Source organism: Heterodontus francisci, chromosome 4 (genome assembly GCF_036365525.1).
Source record: "Heterodontus francisci isolate sHetFra1 chromosome 4, sHetFra1.hap1, whole genome shotgun sequence".
Classification (NCBI taxonomy): Eukaryota; Metazoa; Chordata; class Chondrichthyes; order Heterodontiformes; family Heterodontidae; genus Heterodontus; species Heterodontus francisci.
In genome coordinates this window covers 58,366,065-58,386,734 of record NC_090374.1, presented here as the reverse complement: position 1 = coordinate 58,386,734, position 20,670 = coordinate 58,366,065, and the positions used below count along the sequence as shown (strand labels likewise).

At 44.1% G+C, this 20,670-nt stretch overlaps 1 protein-coding gene across 7 annotated transcripts in view; it reads left to right on the top strand.

Moving 5' to 3' along the window:
- Nucleotides 1–20,670, top strand: part of LOC137369057 (xanthine dehydrogenase-like) — a 225,248-nt gene that overhangs the window by 96,348 nt on the left and 108,230 nt on the right. For all 7 annotated transcript variants that reach the window (XM_068029610.1, XM_068029607.1, XM_068029609.1 and 4 more), the window contains 4 exons: nt 5,968–6,184; nt 11,469–11,686; nt 17,557–17,724; nt 18,728–18,805. In XM_068029610.1, coding sequence (XP_067885711.1) covers nt 5,968–6,184; nt 11,469–11,686; nt 17,557–17,724; nt 18,728–18,805 — 681 coding nt within the window. The remainder of the gene's footprint in view (nt 1–5,967; nt 6,185–11,468; nt 11,687–17,556; nt 17,725–18,727; nt 18,806–20,670) is intronic.

Sequence of the window (20,670 nt, the reverse complement as noted above, 5' to 3'; positions counted from 1 at the left end):
GGGAGTGGTCGGTGTCGCAGTCCGCACTGTGGAAGCTGCGTGTGATTTGAACACTGTAATGAGGTCAGGAGCCGAGCATTCCTAGCGGAACCCAAACTGAGCATCAGTGAACAGGTTATTAGTGAGTAAGTGCCACTTAGAGTCATAGAGAGATACAGCACTGAAACAGGCCCTTCAGACACCTTCCATCACTTTGCTGATGATTGAGGGCCGGCTGCTGGGTCAGCAATTAGTTGGATTGGATTTGTCCTGCTTTATGTGGACAGGACTTATCTGGGCAATTTTCCATATTGTTGGGTAGATGTCAGTGTTGTAGCTGTACTGGAACAGCTTTGCTAGGGGTGTGGCTGTTTCTGGAACACAATTCTATAACCTGGATGTTGTTGGGACCCATAGCCTTCTCTGTGTCCAGCACCTTCAGCGTTTCTTGATATCATATGGAGTGAATTGGCTGAAGACTGACACCTATGATGCTGGGAACCTTAGGAGGAGGTCGAGATGGATCATCCAATGGGCACTTATGGCTGAAGATGGTTTCAAATGCTTCAGCTTTGTCTTTTACACTGACATGCTGGGCTCTGCCATCTTTGAGGATGGGGATGTTTGTGCAGCCGTCTCCTCCTCCAGTTAGTTGTTTAATTGTCCAGCACCATTCACGACTGGATGTGGCAGGACTGCAGAGCTTAGATCTGATCCATTGGTTATGTGATCACTTTGCTCTGTCTATCACATGTTGCTTCCACTGCTTAGCATGCTTATTCTGCTGTGTCCACCGTTGCTTCCCTCACAAACTGGGCTGCATAACATCATGATCCAGTGACTTGTTACTTTTGTGATGACAACCTATTTAGCACCTCCTTTCGATCTATTTTTATCCTATCTGATGTCTCCTCCTCGTCTCTGACAATAATTTCATTCTTTTTTGTGAAGACTGGTGCAACAAAATCATTCAGTACCCCAGTCAAGCCCGCAACCTCCACAAGAAGATGTTCTTTATGGTACCTAATTGACTCCATTATTGCTTTATCCTTATGTGCTTAAGTATTCTTTCACTCTTTATGCTGCATAAAATATTTTTGGCTTCTCTTCTATGTTATCTATTAATCTTTTCTCTTCAGCCTCCTTGTATCCTTTTTCAGTTTTCCCCCTGCATACTCTCTATTCAACCTGGTTTTCTACTATTTTGTATCTGACATTTGCTAGAAACATTTTTCTGTTTGATTTTAACCTCTATTTCCTTTGTCATCCAGGAAGCTGTAGCTTTGGATGCCCCAGCTTTCCTCCTTTATGGGAATATGCTTGGTTTGTACTCAAACTATCTCTGCCTTTAAGAACTTTATCATTTACTGTTTTCTTGGCCAACCTTTGTTTCCAGTCCCTTCTCAAATCACTGAACTTGGATTTCTTCCATTTGGGAGTTTTCATCTTTGCTTTTTCTGTTTTCCTTTCCATAACTACTTTAAACCTAATTTTAGTTTGATCACTATTACCCAGATGTTCTCCCATTGAAGCACACCCAACTTGCCCTACTTCATTCCCCAGAACAAGATCCATCATTGTTTCCTTCTTCGTTGGGTTAGAAACATACTGATTAAGAAAGTTTTCTGTACACATTTAAAGAAATCTTCACCCTTCTAGCCCTTGACACTTTTCTCCCCTAGTTTGTATTGGGGTAATTAAGTCCCCTAATATTACTGCACTATTAATTTTGCATTTCTCCTGAAATTTGGCAACAGATTTACTCCTCAATCTCTTTCTCATTATTTGGGGTCTGTAATAAACAATCAAGAAATGTAGCAGCTGCTTTTTCTATCACTTAACTCTAACCAATTGGATTTATTCTTTGAAACATCTAGGGACTGGATTTTACCTTAGGCGGATGGGAATCGCCTAGCCCGGGGATCCGTCCCGCATTTTATGGGTCCCCGGGTTTTAATTGTCCCAAGGCGGGACTTCCATCCACTTGAGGGAAGAGGTCCTGCCTCAGTGAGCTGCGGGCCGGCAGCTCGTAGTCCCAGCAGCACCACCGGGAGTGGTGGCCACTGCTGGGACTGCAGCCCAGCCGACAACATGGACCCTGGAGATGAGGTAAGTTGGGGTAGCCTCACCAGGGGGACCGGTGCTTCCCTGGTGAGGCTGGAGTGGTGTTTGGGGAGAGGGGGCGTCTTGGGTCCCAGGGGTGGGTTGGGAGGTTGGGACGGCCCTCAATCGGGCACCCTGTGTCTTACTGCCATACCACCCACCACCTGCCCGGGGTGCGGAAAAGCCGGCAGCTATCGCTGGGAGGCCTTTCACATCCCCAGCATGCCTGCTTGCCATGGGTAAAATACCCATGGAAGCGGGCGAGGGCCCTTAAGTGGCTGTTAAGTGGCCACTTAAGGGCCTTGATTGGCCTCGGGCAGGCAAGCTGTTTCCCAGTCCCCTCCCTCCCCTCCCTCCCCTCCCTGGCCTGACGTCATAAACTTGGCCAGAGGTAGAAGCAGGGCCGATAGGCCTCCCGGAGCCTCCCTCTCAATTTTACACCGCCCCCATGCCACCATCCAACCCGCTGGGGCGGCGTAAAATTCAGCACCTAGTATATCATCCTTCTGTAAATCTGGAATATTATCCTTGCTCAATACTACTACACTCTCCCATTTCTGTTTTCCTTTCCTATCCCTGCTGAATATATTGTAACCAAGAATGTTTAGTTCCCATTTCTGCCCATGTTTAAACCAGATCTCCTTTATAGTCACTATATCATAACCCCAAAGTTTGCAGATAGCTGAAAACTGAGAAATGCAGTAAACAGTGAGCATGATGGTAACGAATTTCAGGCGGACATGAACTGGTGAAATGAGCAGACACATGACACATTACTTTTATCACAGGGAGGTGTAAAGTGATGCATTATGGTAGGAAGAATGAGCAGATGCAATAAAAACTAAATGCCATAATTTTTAACAGGGTGCAGAAACAGAGAGATTTGTGGGAGTACATACATAAATCTTTGAAGGTGGAGGACAAGTTGAGAAGGCTGTTTTAATAAAGCATATGGGATCCTTGGCTTTATAAACAGAGGCACAGGATATTATGCTAGACTTTTAGAAATCACTGGTTTGGCCCCAGCTGGAGTATTGTGTCCAATTCTGGGCACCATACTTAAGGAAGGATGTTATGGCCTTAGAGAGGGTGCAGAGGAGATTTACCAGAATGATATTAGGGATGCAGAACTTCAATTACCTGGAGAAACTAGAGAAACTGGGATTAGTTTTCTTAGAGCAGAGAAATTTAAGGGGAGATTTAATAGTGGTGTGCACGATCATGAAGATTTTTGATGCAGTAAACAAGGCGAAACTGTGTCCAAGGGCAGAAAGGTCAGTAACCACACAGCGTAAATTTAAGGAAATTGTCAAAAGAAGCAGAGGTGAGATGAGGAGAAATTATTTTTACATCACAAGTTATGATCCAGAATGCACCATCTGAAAGTGTGCTGGAAGCAGATTCAATGTTAACTTTCAAAAGGGAATTGGGTCAATTGCTGAAGTGGAAAAATTGCAGGACCAAGGGGAAAGGTAGGGGAGTGGAATGGTTTGGATAGCTCTTTCGAAGAGCTGGCACAGGTATGATAGCCTCCTTTTACGCTGTATCATTCTATGATTTTGTGATTTTAAAGTCATTTTAGTACAAGTCAACAAATATTCTATTCAAGCTCCTGTGATATAGTCTAATTATGAGTCTGATGTGAAGTCCAGAAAAGATCAGATTGAATATTGAGGAAGTTTCCAACTTACAGTGCTATCAAGTAGCTTGTTATTGTTGCTGCTTATTGCAATCTTTAAAAGCATTGTCTCATTTTCATTGAGTTTTTAGGCAGGCTTAGTCAGTAGATGTGATATCTATTGTTGCGTATGAACTTTTGTAGGTGTTTTTTCATGAGAATGTTTTCATTTTTAATAACTTTTTAGTGCAGGCATGACAACCATGTAGCGTACCATTGAATGTCTCCATTCACAAATTTCATAAAATTAGTTTAGTTTAGTTTTTAGTTTAGAGATACAGCACTGAAACAGGCCCTTCGGCCCACCGAGTCTGTGCCGACCATCAACCACCCACTTATACTAATCCTACACTAATTCCATATTCCTACCACATCCCCACCTGTCCCTATATTTCCCTACCACCTACCTATACTAGGGGCAATTTATAATGGCCAATTTACCTATCAACCTGCAAGCTACCTTAAAAACGCTGCTCTCAATTAGAGGATACTTCCCTTTAAATATCACTAATAAGTAAACTGCACTTCTTCATGGCTTCAATCAGAAGAGAGTCAAAGACTATCAACTGTTAAACATAATTTGAAATGAGTGCATGATCTGTATAATACTGTGCTGTTTACTTATGACTGAAATGTTCTTGGAAATAGATTTTATCTACATTGTTAGTTTATCATGTGTTGCACTGTGTTGGTTGTACTGAGAGGGAGGAAGAAAGAATTTAAAAGCTTATGTTTCGGTACTTAATTCAGCCTTATTCGATCTCATTAAAAATAATTATGCATGTTTAAAATGCTTAATTAGGGAGATCAGGAACAGCAACTAGCATTTATTTGGCACCTTTAACATCGTAAAATGTTCCAGTCCACTTCAAGAGCATAATCAGAATGAAATTGACTTAAATTAAAAGGAGATATTAAAACTTGTGACTGAAAACTTGGTCAAAGAGGTAGGTTTTGAGGAACGTTGAAAAGGAGGAGCAGGGGTTGGGGGGGAGAGGTCAAGGCCTGAGGAGAACTGTGTACTGTTCTGGTCACCACACTATAGGAAGGATGTGATTGCACTGGAGAGGGTGCAGAGGAGATTCACCAGGATGTTGCCTGGGCTGGAGCGTTTCAGCTCTGGAGAGAGACTGGAAAGGCTAGGGTTGTTTTCCTTAAAGTAGAGAAGGCTGAGGGGGGACCTGATTGAGGTATACAAAATTATGAGGGGCATTGATAGGTTAGATAGGAAGAAACGTTTTCCCTTAGCGGAGGTGTCAATAACCAGGGGGCATAGATTTAAGGTAAGAGGCAGGAGGTTTAGAGGGGATTTGAGGAAAAAAAATTTCAGCCGGAGGTTGTTTGGAGTCTGGAACACACTGCCTGAAGAGGTGGTAGAGGCAGGAACCCTCTCAACATTTAAGAAGTATTTAGATGAGCACTTGAAACGCCATAGCATACAAGGCTATGGGCCAATGCTGGAAAATGGGATTAGAATAGATAGGTGCTTGATGGCCAGCACAGACCCGATGGGCCGAAGGACCTGTTTCTGTGCTGTGTAACTCTATGACTCTGAGAGAATTCCTTAGCTTAGGGATGTGATGTCTGAAGGTATGGCTGCCCATGGTGGTCAAAAGAAGTGGGAATGCACAAGAGGCCAGAGTTAAAGGAACATGGAGTACCCTGAAGATTGTAAGGCTGGAGGAGGTTTCAAAGCTGGGGAGGGGTGAGGCCATGGAGGAATTTGAGCAAGAGGATAAGAATTTTAAAACCTAAGGCATTGGTGGAGCAGGAACAAAGAAAGAACTTGCAATTATATCACATCTTCTCATGTTTAGAAAAATTCTAAAACACTTCATATGAAATAAATTACTTTAAAATATGGCGATTGTTCTGTAGACATGCATCAGCCATTTTGCACCCAGTATGATTGCACAAACAGCAATAAAAGTTAAATGATAAATTAATCTGTTTTATAGTAGTGCTGGCTCAGTGAATAATGTTTGCAGTGAGATTGCTAGAAAATCCTTTTCAAATTGTACCGTGGGATGTTTAAACAGTGACAGGACAGTGTATGGGCACAATTTTTGATCTAATGGACTGTGGCAATTTCAGTGATATTTTGTTGGACTTTCCTTGCAGTTTTAAAAATCTATAGAATGTATTGGTGTATCGAAAGCTTGTGATGTTAAAACATGTTTTAATTTTGTGTCCATTTGCATTCTAAGGATTTGATGAGTCGTCCCAAGACGAAGCAGCCTTACAATCGGAGCTCTTTGGTTGAAGTTGTACCGTGCACTGGTCCAGTAGAGGGCACCACCAACATGCTTTTCTCAAAGGATGGAATAAAATGGTACCAGCCCACGACGCTAACTAAGCTATATCTATTAATACAGGAGCACTCCAGTGAAGCTGTCAAATTTGTACATGGAGACACTGCTAAAGGTACTAATAGAGATGGAAATTGTGCAGTTTCATTTTTTTTTCAGTTAAGTTGATGGCTCATGCGAAAAATACATTGCAGACATAATATCAGCAAGAGCTTTTCCACCAACTGTATAAAGACTTTTACTAAATGATTAACACTTTTTCCCTGCCAGATAAGAAAAGGCCATTCAGCCTACCAAATCCATTTCTTAAACATACCTGAGCACAGTTTGCACTGTCAGAGACTTTACCCAACTTACTTCACATCTTGAGCAAGGGGGTGGCGGGGGTGGTTGTTTTACCATATATACCACTTCTGTCTCCCTGATTCTCTGAGATAATTTACTAAAGCTTCAAGATATCAGTCTGGCACCATAGTCATCATGGTGTAGCTCTGCCTAGTAGATCCAAAACCTTGCTGCCTATATTCTTAATTTGCACCAAGTCCCATTCATCCATCACCCCCATGCTTGCTGACCTACATTGGTTCCCAGCCCAATAACACCTTGAATTGTTTTCAAATCCCTCCATGGCCTCGTCCCTTCAAATCACTGTAACCTCCTACAAGCCTCCCAGAAATCTGCATTCCTCCAATTTTGGTCTCTTTTGCACCCCTGATTTCCTTCGCTCCACCACTGGCGGCCATGCCTTCAGATACCTGGACTTTTAACTCTGGAATTCCCTTCTTAAACCTCTTCCCCCTCAAAAGCTACTTCTTTGAGTAAATTTGGTCACTTGTCCAAATATCTCCTTAAGTGGCTCAAAGTCTGATAACTGTCCTGTGAAACACCATAGGATATTTTACAACCTTAAGCCACTTTATAAATGCAGGTTCTTCTTGTCCCCATAAGTACGGTGAAGTTTACCAAATGTTTTATCCTCTGCTCATACTGATCCTATAAACCTCAGTCTTTTTTACCAGATATATTTACAGCTTTTTTTAAAGGAGTGAGTTGATATGCAATTATTTCATTATGGTGGAAGTCTGTTCTACATATTGTGTTTATGTTTAGGGTGAAACTAGAGCTAAAAATTTAATTAGGCCCATTAGCGGGTGCGAGGAGCACGATGTGCGATTACCCTGCACCCTGTCAAGGTGATGCAGGCAGCACACAAACGTCATGCTGCCTGCTCATCTCAATGATTGTGCTGTGCAGCCCAGTGTGAAACCCACTCTTCACTGGCTACACGCTCGGCAGGGGCCCCAGGTGCGTGTGTGACTAGTATAACTTACAGCTAGCCCGCACTTCATAAAGGCAGCCTGTCCTCTTAAAGGGGAGGTACAGTCAGGCTGCAGCAGCTGGTGGACCTGTTTGTAAAAGGCTTTGAGGGAAGGAAGAAGGCTACCAATGGAGCAACAGGCCAGAAAAAAGCTCCCAAATTCTCTGTGGCGCAGAAGGCCTTAGTCCATAGTTCGAAAGGAAGAGAGAGGTCATGTTTCCACAGAAGGGAAGGGAATGAGAACAGGTGGCCAGAAAAATGAATTTCAGGAGTCTGGCCCCCGAGGACCAGGTTGCAGTATGGAAAAAGTTCAATGACCTCACAGGAGAGGTCAAGGTCAGTAAATGCATCTTCCAATCACACCTCATATTCACCGCACCACCAAGCTCTCTCACTGCTCAATGAATCAACAGCCCTGTTACTCAGCAATCAAGACTCGTGCCTAACATTAGGATGCTCCACCTTACCCTCACATTTACCAATGCTGCCAGCCTCACAGCTACACCTCACAGCTTCCACATAGTATGTACTGCCGCCTCATGACAGCGAGGTTATGGAGGACGCAGCAAACCACTATGAATTTGGAGACATGCTCTGGCGAGTACTGGAGGGCTTCCCCGAGCAGTCCAGGCATTGGAACTGCTGTTTTAGAATGCTGATGGCCTGCTCCACGTGTTCCCAGTGCAGCATGGCTCTTGTTGTAAGCGCGCTGTCTGTGTGTCGTCAGGTGTCAGAGGGGAATCTTGAGCCACATGTGAGCCCTTGTCTCTGGTTCATTGTGGTGGCTTTAATATGGTGGGAATGGCTGACTGACGTAGAATGAAAGAGTTGTGGATGCTGCCAGGACAGTGGGCCTGCACGACATGATGTTCTGTGCATGGTCGCACACCAACTGCACATTAAGTGAGTGATAGCCCTTGCGATTGCAGGACATCTTCTTAATATGTGACACCCACAGATCCACATGCATGCAGTTGATGACTCCCTGCATCATTGGGAATTCTGCTACCCTGGCAAAGCTACATTCCCACTCTTCCTGCTTCTATCTGCTTAAGGAGAAGACTATGAAGTCCCCTCTCTTGGCATGCAGGGCCCCTGTTATCTCCCTGATGCAGCACTGCATGGCTAACTGTGAGATGTTGGCAATGTCACCAGCTCCCGGCTGGAAGGATCGCTTGCTTGGAAATTGATGGCCACAGTAATCATTGCGGCCACTGGTAGTGCCATAGTACCCTGCTCTACGGCTGCAGGTCCAGGTGGAGGAGGTGGCACAGTTCAGTCACCACCTCCTTGGTGCATCATAGCCACCTTAAGACACTGCTCCTGGCTGAGGTGGAGGTGGGAGAAGTGCTCCCTGAAGACTCTACATGGGCCTGGCCTTCTATTGGGAGCCTTCCTCCTCCTCCCTCTGCACATAGCTTCCCCTCTCTGCTTTCTGCCTGTGCTTCACACCCCTGTCATGCTGCAGCCCAAGAGGAATTGTAACTATAGCCCCTGCTAGTCATGGGCAGCTGTCTGTTGACGGGCCTTCAAAATCCCTGAGCTCTTTGGAAAAATCCAGCAGTACTCCCTTCTGACTCCAACACCTTTTCAGAACTCCTCCAACAGCACTGAACACAGTACCTCCACTTACTCTGCAGCAACAAAAGAAAGTCAAAAGCACCCCACCTGAAAATCCGGGTTGGGGGCAGGGGCATTGGTGGCTGGGTCCCTCATGCAGATGAACGCAGTTCGGCTGGGAGTGTTTAAGAGAGGGCGTTGACAGGACGTGTGAGATCCAAAATTACAGATTGGGTATCAAATCAGTGTTTGTTGCGAAGTCACGGTCTGCCCACTCTGCATGCTTCTGGTGCACGCAAGGATTGCCCACGCTAGCACCCTCCAAGCAAAGCATATTGTAGCACAAGTGGCCAGAAACGGTTCAACCCCCATTTTCTGCTCGCTGGGCTTCTGTAGCAGTGAATCCAGCGATGCTACGGAGCTGAATTTTGAGGCGCTAATTTCGAATTTTGTTTGAGGCTTGTGATTTTTATTTCCTCTGCTTAGAACTACATTATCCATTCCAGTAAATGAGAGGTCAGGCCAGGGCACCGTCAGCCTATAGATATTAAATGAACACTGATGGACAGGTGGGAGTCAGACTCTTAGCTTGTTATTAATTAATTTCTGGCAGTTGGTTTCTACTGTTTTCATTTATAAAAGTATGCAAGATTTCATTGGAAAAGTATGCTGGTCTTTTCTGTCACTGCTGTCATTGCAGCTCCCTCCCTGACACATTATGGGGTGAAATAGGGCTAGTTCACATTTTCTCTCCCCCATTTGTAATGTACCAATTCTGAATTGTTTTGTCTCCTTCGACGACTTTCGGTAAATTCCTTCGACCTTGTTCTTGCCATAAAGTGGTTTGAGGAATACAAAGAAGTGTGGGGAGTATTGAGACACAAGCAGGAGAGCTGAGATAAACAGGAGAGAAAGTTGTACTGCATTGCATATGTTAAGGACAAAAAGTGCACGGCACAGCAACATTATCAGATATCAATTTTCAGTGTCAGCAATGCGGGGTTTTTTTTTTGCTGAATGTGGCAATACTGAAATGGAGGCCCGGCTGAGTCAAAGCCAAAATTGAGTCAACAAATAAATTTGGTCTGCAGTTCAGTCTTAAGTAAGAAGCTAGTGGCTATTGAAACAAGAGACTAATATTCTAAATATTTCCTGGATCATTTTTTTAATGATAGAATTGTTGGTGTGTGTTTGTCTTAATTTAAATTTAGGGCCAAACATTTTTGTGACCAACATCCTGATGTAAGATGCACCCACTGGTAACCTTTGCTTCTGACCCTGCCAAAGAATCTGGAATCAGGGAGTAGGCATCTTTTACACATTGACATATTACTGACAGGTCCCCACAAGGGACACATATTATGGGGTGGTGGGGGGCAGAGGGAGGAGGGTGTTGGGGCTCACTCGACTGGAGAGGTCACAAAATGCTGAAAAAAAAGTTATTTCATCCCCCCTGGCCATGCTCCCTCTGAAATGGGATGCCCCAAACAAGGCCCCATGGAAACGGGGAGGGAAGCTGACCTAATTCATAGCCTTGTCAGTATACTCCCGCTGACTTCAGGCAGGAATGTGCCAGAAAATGTAAAATTTAGGTTTGGGAGTCACAAATGCCCAAGAAGGGGGGTCAAGCTCATAATGTGATTTCTAAAGTAAACAGATTAAATATTATGCATAGGTTAAATAGACAGAAAAGCATGCAGCTGTGACTGAGATCAGTAAACTGTCCTCATCTGTGAGCAAACGGATGGGATGAAGCCGATTTCTGCAGTTGGAGGTGGCAGCCTTTTGTCTGTTTTGTTTGCAGCTTTCTTCTCTTCGTTCTTTGTCTTCTCGAGCTGATCAAGGTGTCAGGAGGTTCTTTCCAGGCCTCCTCCTGCCTGACTAGCACTGCCCTCTGCCCCTCTGAGCTTAATTGATGTACCTTATTTTTGGGCGGGTGGTAGTTCACCTTATGTCAACCACTTGTTTGAACCCTTCTACCCAATGTCTACAGGACAGGCACCCTAGGTGTCAGGAGTAATCACCTCCCCCCTTGTCCATCACTTTAGCTCGAGGTTATCTTTCAGTTTACCTCATGCTGGGTGCCATTTGTTAGCCTTTACTAGACATTTGTGTAGATAAGAGGATACACAAGTCATCGGACCACTCCCTCCTATCAGCTTAGGAATGTCTATGGTTTCTCGTGGCTTCTATATGACTTGCTCGGGAACACCATACTCCTTGGCCCCTATCTTTGGTTATACCAGTGATGTCCCTCACTGCTAAGAGCTGCTTCTCTCCTCCTTGGAGGGAGAGAGAGAAAACAGCTTTTCTGCAGGTGGTCTCAGACTATGCCTATTATTTCCATAAGAATTCTATACTATTTTGAGAAGTATCATTTATTAAAGGTTCCATTTCTTATAAAAATCCAAAGATTTTTGGCCCTTCTGCATTTTAAAGAACTAACCACCATTCTGAAAGTCCAAACTATTTCAAAGAATTAGGAATAAATGCATCCTCTTATTTAATAATTTTCTCACAGGTGTCTACAAGAGTGATGGACCTTATAAAGTCCTCATTGATATGAAAGGAATCCCTGACCTCTACAAGGTCACAATGGAACCTAGTGGCTTAAAGGTGTCTTCCAACGTCAGTCTGAGCTCACTCATCGGCTACTTGAAACAGTATTCTGACCAATCAGCATCCTACAGCGTTATAGCTCGTCACTTGCTCAAGGTTGCTAATGGGCCTGTGAGAAATGTAAGTTCACGGCTACTTAGTTTTGTCAAAGCATTTATACTTTTTGCAAGAAATGTTCTTGGTTTATTAGTTGTCACTAATAAGGATTGAACTACAGCTGTTGCATACAATCAGCTAACTTTTGATTCTACTTTTTGGTGGGGAAGGGGAAAGAATGATTGGGTGTTTCAAATGAGCCACCAAATTCCTGATTACTGAGCTTACTTTCTGTACACCAGCCCATGTTACTTCTGCCTGGCTTATAACATCTATCTCCCTATTTTTCTCTCTTAGCCCTTCTCAGGCCCTTCTTTCCTGTCTCCTCACCTTCTTGTCACCCATTCTTGCCATCTTTTATTTCTCCCCTCTCTGGTGCTTTGCCCCTTCAATCCTTCCTCCAGTCTATCTTCTCCAATCTCTTTCTCCCATCCCAAGCTTGACTCCACCCAATAGGCAACCCCAACTACCCAGTCTCCACTCTCGCTGACCTTCCTGACCAGTGTGCCCACAGGGCTTAATTCCATCAATTTTCCTGTCACATTCACCACTGGCCCCTTGGACTCTTCCAGCAATCAATAATGGCTGCCCTCCTCGTACTTTGCTACAGAGTGTCTGGCAGGGATTTTATCCGGGCGAGGGGGTTTCGACCTCCGGCAAAAGCGCTGCCAAAAACCCAACATCGCACCTTCTGTGGAAGGCCCGCTGAATCAAGTGCTAATTAGGCGCTTAACTGACAGCGGCAGGTCTTCCACAGGATCGAGGACCCCGGCAATGGAGGTCCTGTCCTCTAAGAGCTGCCGGCCAATCAGAGGCCAGCAGCTCTTGAACTGAGCAATGCCATCGCGGAGGATGCTGTGGTGGAGCATTCAACTGAGTTTGAGGAGCGGCCGCAGGTAGGTCAAGGTAGGAGGGGTTACGTGGGGGGTGTGGGGCGCGGGAGGAGTTGGCAGAAAGGACATGGGGGTGGCTGTCATTGGCTTCCTGATGCTGAGTCCCTCGTTCAGGCACTAATTTGGTGATGGATGGCTAAACCGCCCCCCCACCCCGCACTCCACCGGAGCCAGCAAGCAAACCACATGGTTTTTCTTGCCGTGCTTCCCATGCGGTGACAGGCCTGCCTGTCGCTTGTTTAATTGCAGCGGTGGGATAAGGCCCTTAATTGGGCATTAATTGCCCACTTAAGGGCCTCAATTGGCAGCAGTTGCGGGAAGACCATTCACAGGCCTTCCCACCCCAAACTTAATTTCCGCGGAGGCGGGTTGCCCCCCCCATCACCACCACCCTTCCACCCAATTGTATGCTTTCCCCGCCTCCACACTCGCCGTGGGGGAGAGCATCAAATTTCCCCCTCTGTTCAGTTGCAAACAAGGCTTTTGCTATCCATGACCTTATTCTGGGTGATTGCATTGACATCAAAGCAGTTATTGAAATTTGGCTCACCTGTGGTGATTCATTGCCCTTGACTGAAGCCTTTCAGCCTGTCTATACTTTACAACTACTGCCCTGCCCAAACCATAGCCATGGTAGTGTGTGATGTGGCGGTATGTCCCCATCACCAAATCTCACATTCTCCTCCTTTGGTCATCTTACATTATCCATCCCTCTTGCCTCTAATTTATGATCTGCATTCTCTAACGCCCCCAAGCTCTATCCAAGTTTCTTATTGAGCCAACGTCCCTCCTTTTCTCCCTGAGCTTCTGTACTGTGACTCCTCATTCTCTGTGATTTCAATTTCCATCCCAACTCACCTTGCTCTCTGTGCTTTGAATTAACTGACCTCCTGTCTTTCCATGGCCTCTTCTAGCCATATTGAGAGGCGCCTCCTTGACTCTGCCATCTCACGTAGTCTCTTTACTCTCATGATCTCAATCACGGATATGGCCATCTTTGACACTTTCTTGTACTACTCATCACCTACATCTCCCATCCCCCTTCTAACCACACTTATTTGTATGTCTGTCCTGGAAAGAATTCTCTTTGCATTCTCTTTGGTCCTCGTTTCACCACAATACTTCTGCATATGTCCATCAGGACAACCATTCCCTCACCTCCATCTTTGATGACCTTGTACCCAGTAAAACATTTACTGTCTCCCATCCTGGTGATTCACTCTGGTATGGGACCAACCTTCCTCAATTCCAAGGGGCCTGAGCATATCTGTTTAGCCATCCATCACCAGATGGATTCCACCCCTGTACTGGAAAAGCCTTAATAAAGTCATAAATGATGGCCTCTGTGACTGCAGTGTAGTTTTTTCTCTTAATCTTCTCTGTAGTCTTTGACACAGTTGATCACACCATCATCACCTTGGTGGGGGCTTCTCTTGCATGGTTTTATTCTTACTATCCAATCATAGCCAGAACATCCCCACAACGGTTTCTCAGGCATCCCTCAAGGAGCTCTTCTTGGCCCCCATTTCTCTGTCACCTACTACCGCCCTTTCGCGACTTAGTCAGAAGACATGGGGTCAACTTCTACAGGTAAACCACCTCTCTCAACCCTTGCCCTGCTTGCCCAACAGTCAGCCTTAGATGAGCTGCAATTTCCTCCAGTTAAGCATTAGGAAGAATAAAGCCATAGCCTTCAGTTCCTGCCACAAAATTCCTTCCTTTGCCACCAGTTCAATCCCTCTCCCCAGCCACTATTTCAGATCGAACTAAGATTGTTTGCAACCTTGGCATCCTATTCAATTCCAAGCTGAGCTTTTGACACCATATTTTCTCTCACAACTATTTCCATCTCATAGTCCATCTGCTTCCAAAAACCTCATGCAAACCTACATCACTATTAGATTTAGAATGCTCACTATCCTTCCCTTATAATACAAGCATATGGACTCCGAGATAGAGGGATGTCTGATTAATTATCTTTATTGAAACAAACACTGATACAACCCATTATATGAGTGCTCATGAGATCAGTACCAAGAAAACTCAAACTGAGAACTCGTGAGGAATTCAAAACCCTCATGTTATCACCACATATGCTAGCTTTACACAAAAGACTAGGTAGCATTCCTAAAGTGCAGTACCTTTATATAGTTAACCATGTACGATAAACATAAGTTTGGTGCGTAGTGTGTTTCTGCTATGTGCAGTTAGTTGTGAAAGCATATGGCTAATATGCCATCACTTAAGCTGAGGTATGGATCATTTCTTTAGTGCATGCTTATTTCTACTATCTGTTTCTCTGGACATTCTCCACCAATGAGTGACTGCGCTCTCACTTCCTTATTTCCTTCAGATATTTACTACAAAGAGTCTTATTTCTTTTCACACTCTGATCCTGATTTCCATACACCCTGGCACCAGTCCCACAATTAACATTCCATTCTCACACCAACCTACAGCTCAATGTTGCATTCTGTGTTTTGACACTGATTTACTCCCATTTAACCCCTGCTATTGCCATTACCTAACCATCTATGTAATGCTGGCTATTCTACCTTGCTCATTAACCTATGCAGTTATCTCCAGACTCTACAATTCCAATGCTCCCATCCACCACACTCCATAAAAGTCAGATCATCTTATCACACACCAATCCCTGCTCACCCATTCCCCTGGGTCTTACATTAGCTCCCATGCCCTCAACACCTCTAATTTGAAATTCTCATCCTTCAAACACTTCACGGTCCTATCCCTGTAACCTCCTCTAGCCTTACAACGCTTCCCCAACCTCCCATCTCAAGCCAGAGCTCTGTATTCCTCTGTCTCTGGCCTAGTATGGTCTGGATATTCGTAAGCACCATTGGCGGATTTTCCCCATTTATACAATAAAATCATAGCATGGTAAGAGCACAGAATGAGGCAATTTGACCCTTTGTGTCCATGCTGACTCTTGGTAAGAGCTACTCAGCTAGTCCCACTGTGTTGTGTTTTCCCTGTTGCCCTGCAGATTTTTTCTCTTCAGATAATTATCCAATTTCCTTTTGAAAGCCACAATTGAATCTGCCTCCAGCAGATTCTCTGGCAGTTCATTTCAGATCCTAACTACTTGCTGTGTAAAAAAAAAAAAAGGTTTTTTCTTATGTCACCTCTGGTTCTTTTGCCATTCACCTCAATTCACTGTCCTCTGTTTCTTGACCCTTCTGCCAATGGGAACAGTTTCTCTCCATCTAGTCTGTCCACAGCACTCATGGTTTTGAACACTTCTATCAAATCTCTCAACCTTCTCTTCTCAAAGGAGAACAGCCCCAGCTTCTGCAATCTGTCCTCATAACTGAAGTCTCTCATCCTTGGAACCATTCTAGTAAATCATTTTTGCACCCTCTCTAAAGTGTTCACATCCTTCCTAAAGCGTGGTGCCCAGAATTGAACACAATACTTCAGTTGAGGCCTAAAAGTGTATTATAAAGGTTCTTCATAATTTCCTTCCTTTTGTACTCTATGCCCGTATTTATAAAGTCAAGGATCCCAAATGTCTCGTTAATCACTTTCTCAAATTGCCCTGCCACCTTCAACAATTAATGCACATATACCGCCAGGTCCCTCTGCTCCTACACTGCCTTTAGAATTGTATCCTCTATTTTATATTGCCTTTCCTCCTTCTTCCTACCAAAATATATCACTTCACACTTCTCTGCATTAGATTTCATCTGCCACGTGTCTGCCCATTCCACAGGCCTGTCCATGTCGTCTTTAAGTCTATCTGTCATATACTTGTCAGGCACATGGTGAATCAAAAACAATTGTTGAATCATTTAGCACTAATATTGCCATAGCCAGAATATTAAATGTTCTGACTTTCATACAACAACTTGAACTTATATAGCGCCATTGATGTAGTAAAATGTCCAAAGGTGCTTTGCAGGAACATTTTCAAACAACATTTGACACCAATTGAGTGAGCTGTAACAGAAGTGTTAGTTCTTCATTCTCTACAATGAAGTCGTGATCAGTTAGCGCACATTCCAAATTTTGTTTTCCCTTGATTTTCTTAATGGTAAGAAAATAATGAAGTTCAGTTTGTTTTGGGATTTTTTTTTTCCTGAACAGAGGAAAATATAGTCCTTAGTTTCTGAATTTGTGATGTTTATCCTTTAATGTTATCCTTAAATATTGCATTTTTAAAAAAAACTAATTTTCAATGATAAGCACTACCTCTTCGTAATTTTTTAAATTCATTCATGGGATGTGGGCGTCGCTGGCCAGGCCAGCATTTATTGCCCATCCCTAATTGCCCTTGAGAAGGTGGTGGTGAGCTGCCTTCTTGAACCGCTGCAGTCCATGTGGGGTAGGTACACCCACAGTGCTATTAGGAAGGGAGTTCTAGGATTTTGACCCAGCAACAGTGAAGGAACGGCGATATAGTTCCAAGCCAGGATGGTGTGTGACTTGGAGGGAAACTTGCAGGTGGAGGTGTTCCCATGCATTTGCTGCACTTGTCCTTCTAGTTGGTAGAGGTCGCGGGTTTGGAAGGTGCTGTCGTAGGAGCCTTGGTGTGTCGCTGCAGTGCATCTTGTAGATGGTGCACAGTGCTGCCACTGTGCATCAGTGGTGAAGGGAGTGAATGTAATGGAGCAACAAAAATCCCAGTTCAAAAAGTGAACTAGTTAATTGTTCACTTTAAAAATGGAACATCTAAGTACCTGTTGGTACACCGTCTATTGGCCTTATTGAAATTGACCAGACTTTACTTACTAAAAGGTAGTGGGGTAAACTTCCATCTTCACTGCATGTTCAATAATCTGTCACTCTCTGTTGAATCTACCTGACTTACCCCGCCAGTTTAAGAAATTAATTTGGGATCTAGACTTGCAATATGAGAGTCAGGCAATGAGTAGCAAGTACAGTTAATGTTGGAAGTGGCCAGGGACTGCTGCAGTTATCTGAGAATGACGTGGTCAAAACAAAATGTGACTGTGCATGTTTTATGTTTTATATCAATAGGCTGGTGGATGGGCTGGAAATTTAATGATGAAGTGGAAACACCATGAGTTTGTGTCTGATGTATTTGTGGCCTTTGAAGCTGCTGGTGCTAAAGTGACTGTTTCAGATATCAGTCAGCTGGATACATACACTCCATTGCAGTTCCTTGATGTCAACATGCAAGGAAAGGTATGTTTTCATGACCCGATTAAGGATTTTTGTTACTGTTATAACTTTATTACCATATCTGTTAGTTTTTAAACAAACATTTAAAAACTTTTAGATAAAAACACTTAAATGTTAAAGTAGGTCTAAAATCTGTCTTTTCAGTCATAAATGTCACTTCTGACATGCACTGATTTTGGCAGCTATTTGTAAGAACCTAAGGGTAGATATTCCAAATCATCACTGCATTGAGGTACCTTACAAACCACAAAGACACATTAGAAGATTGCAAGCCTATGATTTTTCTTTGGACACTTGCAGTGTGGCAGGTGCTGATTCCTGGGATGAGGGATTGTCCTATGAAGAGAGATTGAATAGTCTAGGCCTATATTCCCTAGAATTTAGAAGAATTAGTGGTGATCTCAATGAAACATGCAAAATTCTTAAGGGGTCTGATAGGGTAGATTCAGGGAGGTTGTTTCCTCTGGCAGAGGAGTCTAGAACTAGGGGATCACACGCTCAGAATAAGGGGTTGACCATTTAGGACTGAGATGAGGAGAAATTCCTTCACTCAAAGGGTTGTGAATCTTTGGAATTCTCTACTCCAGAGAACTGAGTCTGCTTAGTCATCAGGTATATTTAAGACAGACATCGATAGATTTTTGGATACTAACGGAATCAAGGGAAAGAGGGATAGTGCGGGAAGGTGTAACTGAGGTATGAGATTAACTATGGTCTTATTGAATGGTGGAGCTGGCTCAAAGGGCTGAATGGTCTACTCCTGCTCCTACTTCTTATGTTCTTACATAACCTCTGCAGGGGAGTACTCAGAAAATCTCTTACAAAGCATGGATCAAGAAAAGTTGACTTATTTCTCTGTTTTCTTATTCTTGCTGTAAAGTAATTTATCTTTCCTTCATTTACACTCCTATCAGTTTGTATTTATAAGTATAATGTAAAGCATAGAGCCAAAGAATAGTGCTAAAGATGAGTCTAATTTGTGACCTCTTTCGTTCATTCCATAAAGTTTCTTTTGTGTGTGGAAATTCCAAAGCTGGCAGAGGGTGAAAAGATGAACACCTATAAGATTATGCCCCGCATGCAGGTAAATAGATTTTTTTTTTGGTTAACTGGCATTTTCCTGATGAATTAATGAAATAAGATTGGGCAAGAAGCAATTTAAGTAAGATATATTTGAGTGAAATACGATGGGACAATTCATAGCAGCTTCCACAATAATGCGGAGAGAACAGCAATGTCCTGTAGCGAATGCAAAATAGTATTGTTGGTAGGGACAGGTAAGGGGCGCTGCTGCAACTTACATTACATTGGAAACAGTGAGAACAATGCTCAAGCAATTTCTAACAGGACCAACAAATTACATCCAGTACTTTGAGGCTGTCAGAAGTTCAATAATTTATTTGTGAGTGCAGTCCATTGAATCATGCACAACTGCACTACGAAGGAACTCAGCTTTGAAGATGGCATTTCACCCTCACTGTAAAATCCTGTTACATTTCCTTTTCAGAGTGAATTTTGGAACTGATGATTCCCTGTGCTAAAAAGATAAATCCACAGGATTTTGGCCAAATCTGTTTAGTTGATGATCTTGTATGCTCTGGGAAATGTTATGTTAGTAACTGGTTATAATGTCGTCACCCTTTCTGAATAACAATATTGCTACTTGGTTGTGCAGATAAAGGAGCTTGCAAATTAAAACTGACTATACTAATAGATTCAGATTGTTTGGGAAAAAGCCAATCTGTTGATACCAAGATTGGTGATGGGCAGATTGGTAATGGGGAATAGCGATCTGAGTTTTCTTTAGGACCTGGCTTTAGTTGCAGATGTTTTCGAATTTGGCAATTTGTGAAGCAGAAAGTTTAATCCAATGGGCAGTCGGATATCACTCGAGACTGTCGGGGAAATAGGCTCCTTTCTCTTCTGTCTACTGTAAGAAAGAAGAAGATATACTTGTAAGGAATGTGTATTTGTACAGAGTTTGTTTATCGTCAAGAAACAGTCATTACTTCCCTCCTTAGGATTGGAAAGGAACGCAAAATTTGGTCGAATATGTATATAATTCAAAACAAATAAGAAATTCTGTTGTTTATAACTAACCCCTTCCCAAATCGACACTTGGGATTTGTACACAGTAATTCAACACCGATGTTAGCCAGAAATTTACACCCCCCCCCCCAACCCACCAGGCTGGAGGCGGTTGGGGGGGGGGTGGGGGGGGTGGATGGGGGGGCGGTGGGCAGGGGCGAGTAAAATCGAGTAATCGAGTGGGCAGCTGGGGGTGCCATTCCCGTCACCTACCCACCTCCACTGCCATTTTACCAGTGGCGGGGAGGTGGAAAACAACCTGCCCGCCTCAGGCCAATTGAGGCCCTTAAGTGGCCAGCTAATTGCCACTTAAGGGCCTCCTCCTGCCGCTGCTGGTATATTGCCTCATGGAGGGCCCCCACAGTGGCACAAGCCGCCCCTGCTGGACCAACTCTCCCAGCCCTCTCGATCGACCCCTCCGCCTCCACCTCACAAGGGCCCAGCCGATTGTCCCCTGCAAGGCCCGGCACACTCAACTCCATTCTGGGGCTGACTGGGTGCAGTCCCAGCAGTGGCCACCACTCCTGGTGGCACTGCTGGGACTGAAGAACTGCTGGCCCTCTGGTTGGCCAGCAGCTCTGGGACGCGAGATTTCCTGCCTCAGGGGCCGAAGTCTTGACCAAAGCCAATCAAGGGCCCGGGCCACGCAAAATCACTGCGTGGCTTTCAGGCCCGGGGTTGTGGGCTGTACCCTGACTTTTCAGCCAGTGAGTAGGGCCTCCGCCGCAATGTAAAATTCTGTCTGTTTTCTGACTTTACCCCTTTTTTGATCATGTATGTAATGCTAATCAAAATAATAACCATGCTTAACATTTTCCTCTCCATCATAACAGTAGCCAGTCCTCCTCTCAAACTTTGTTG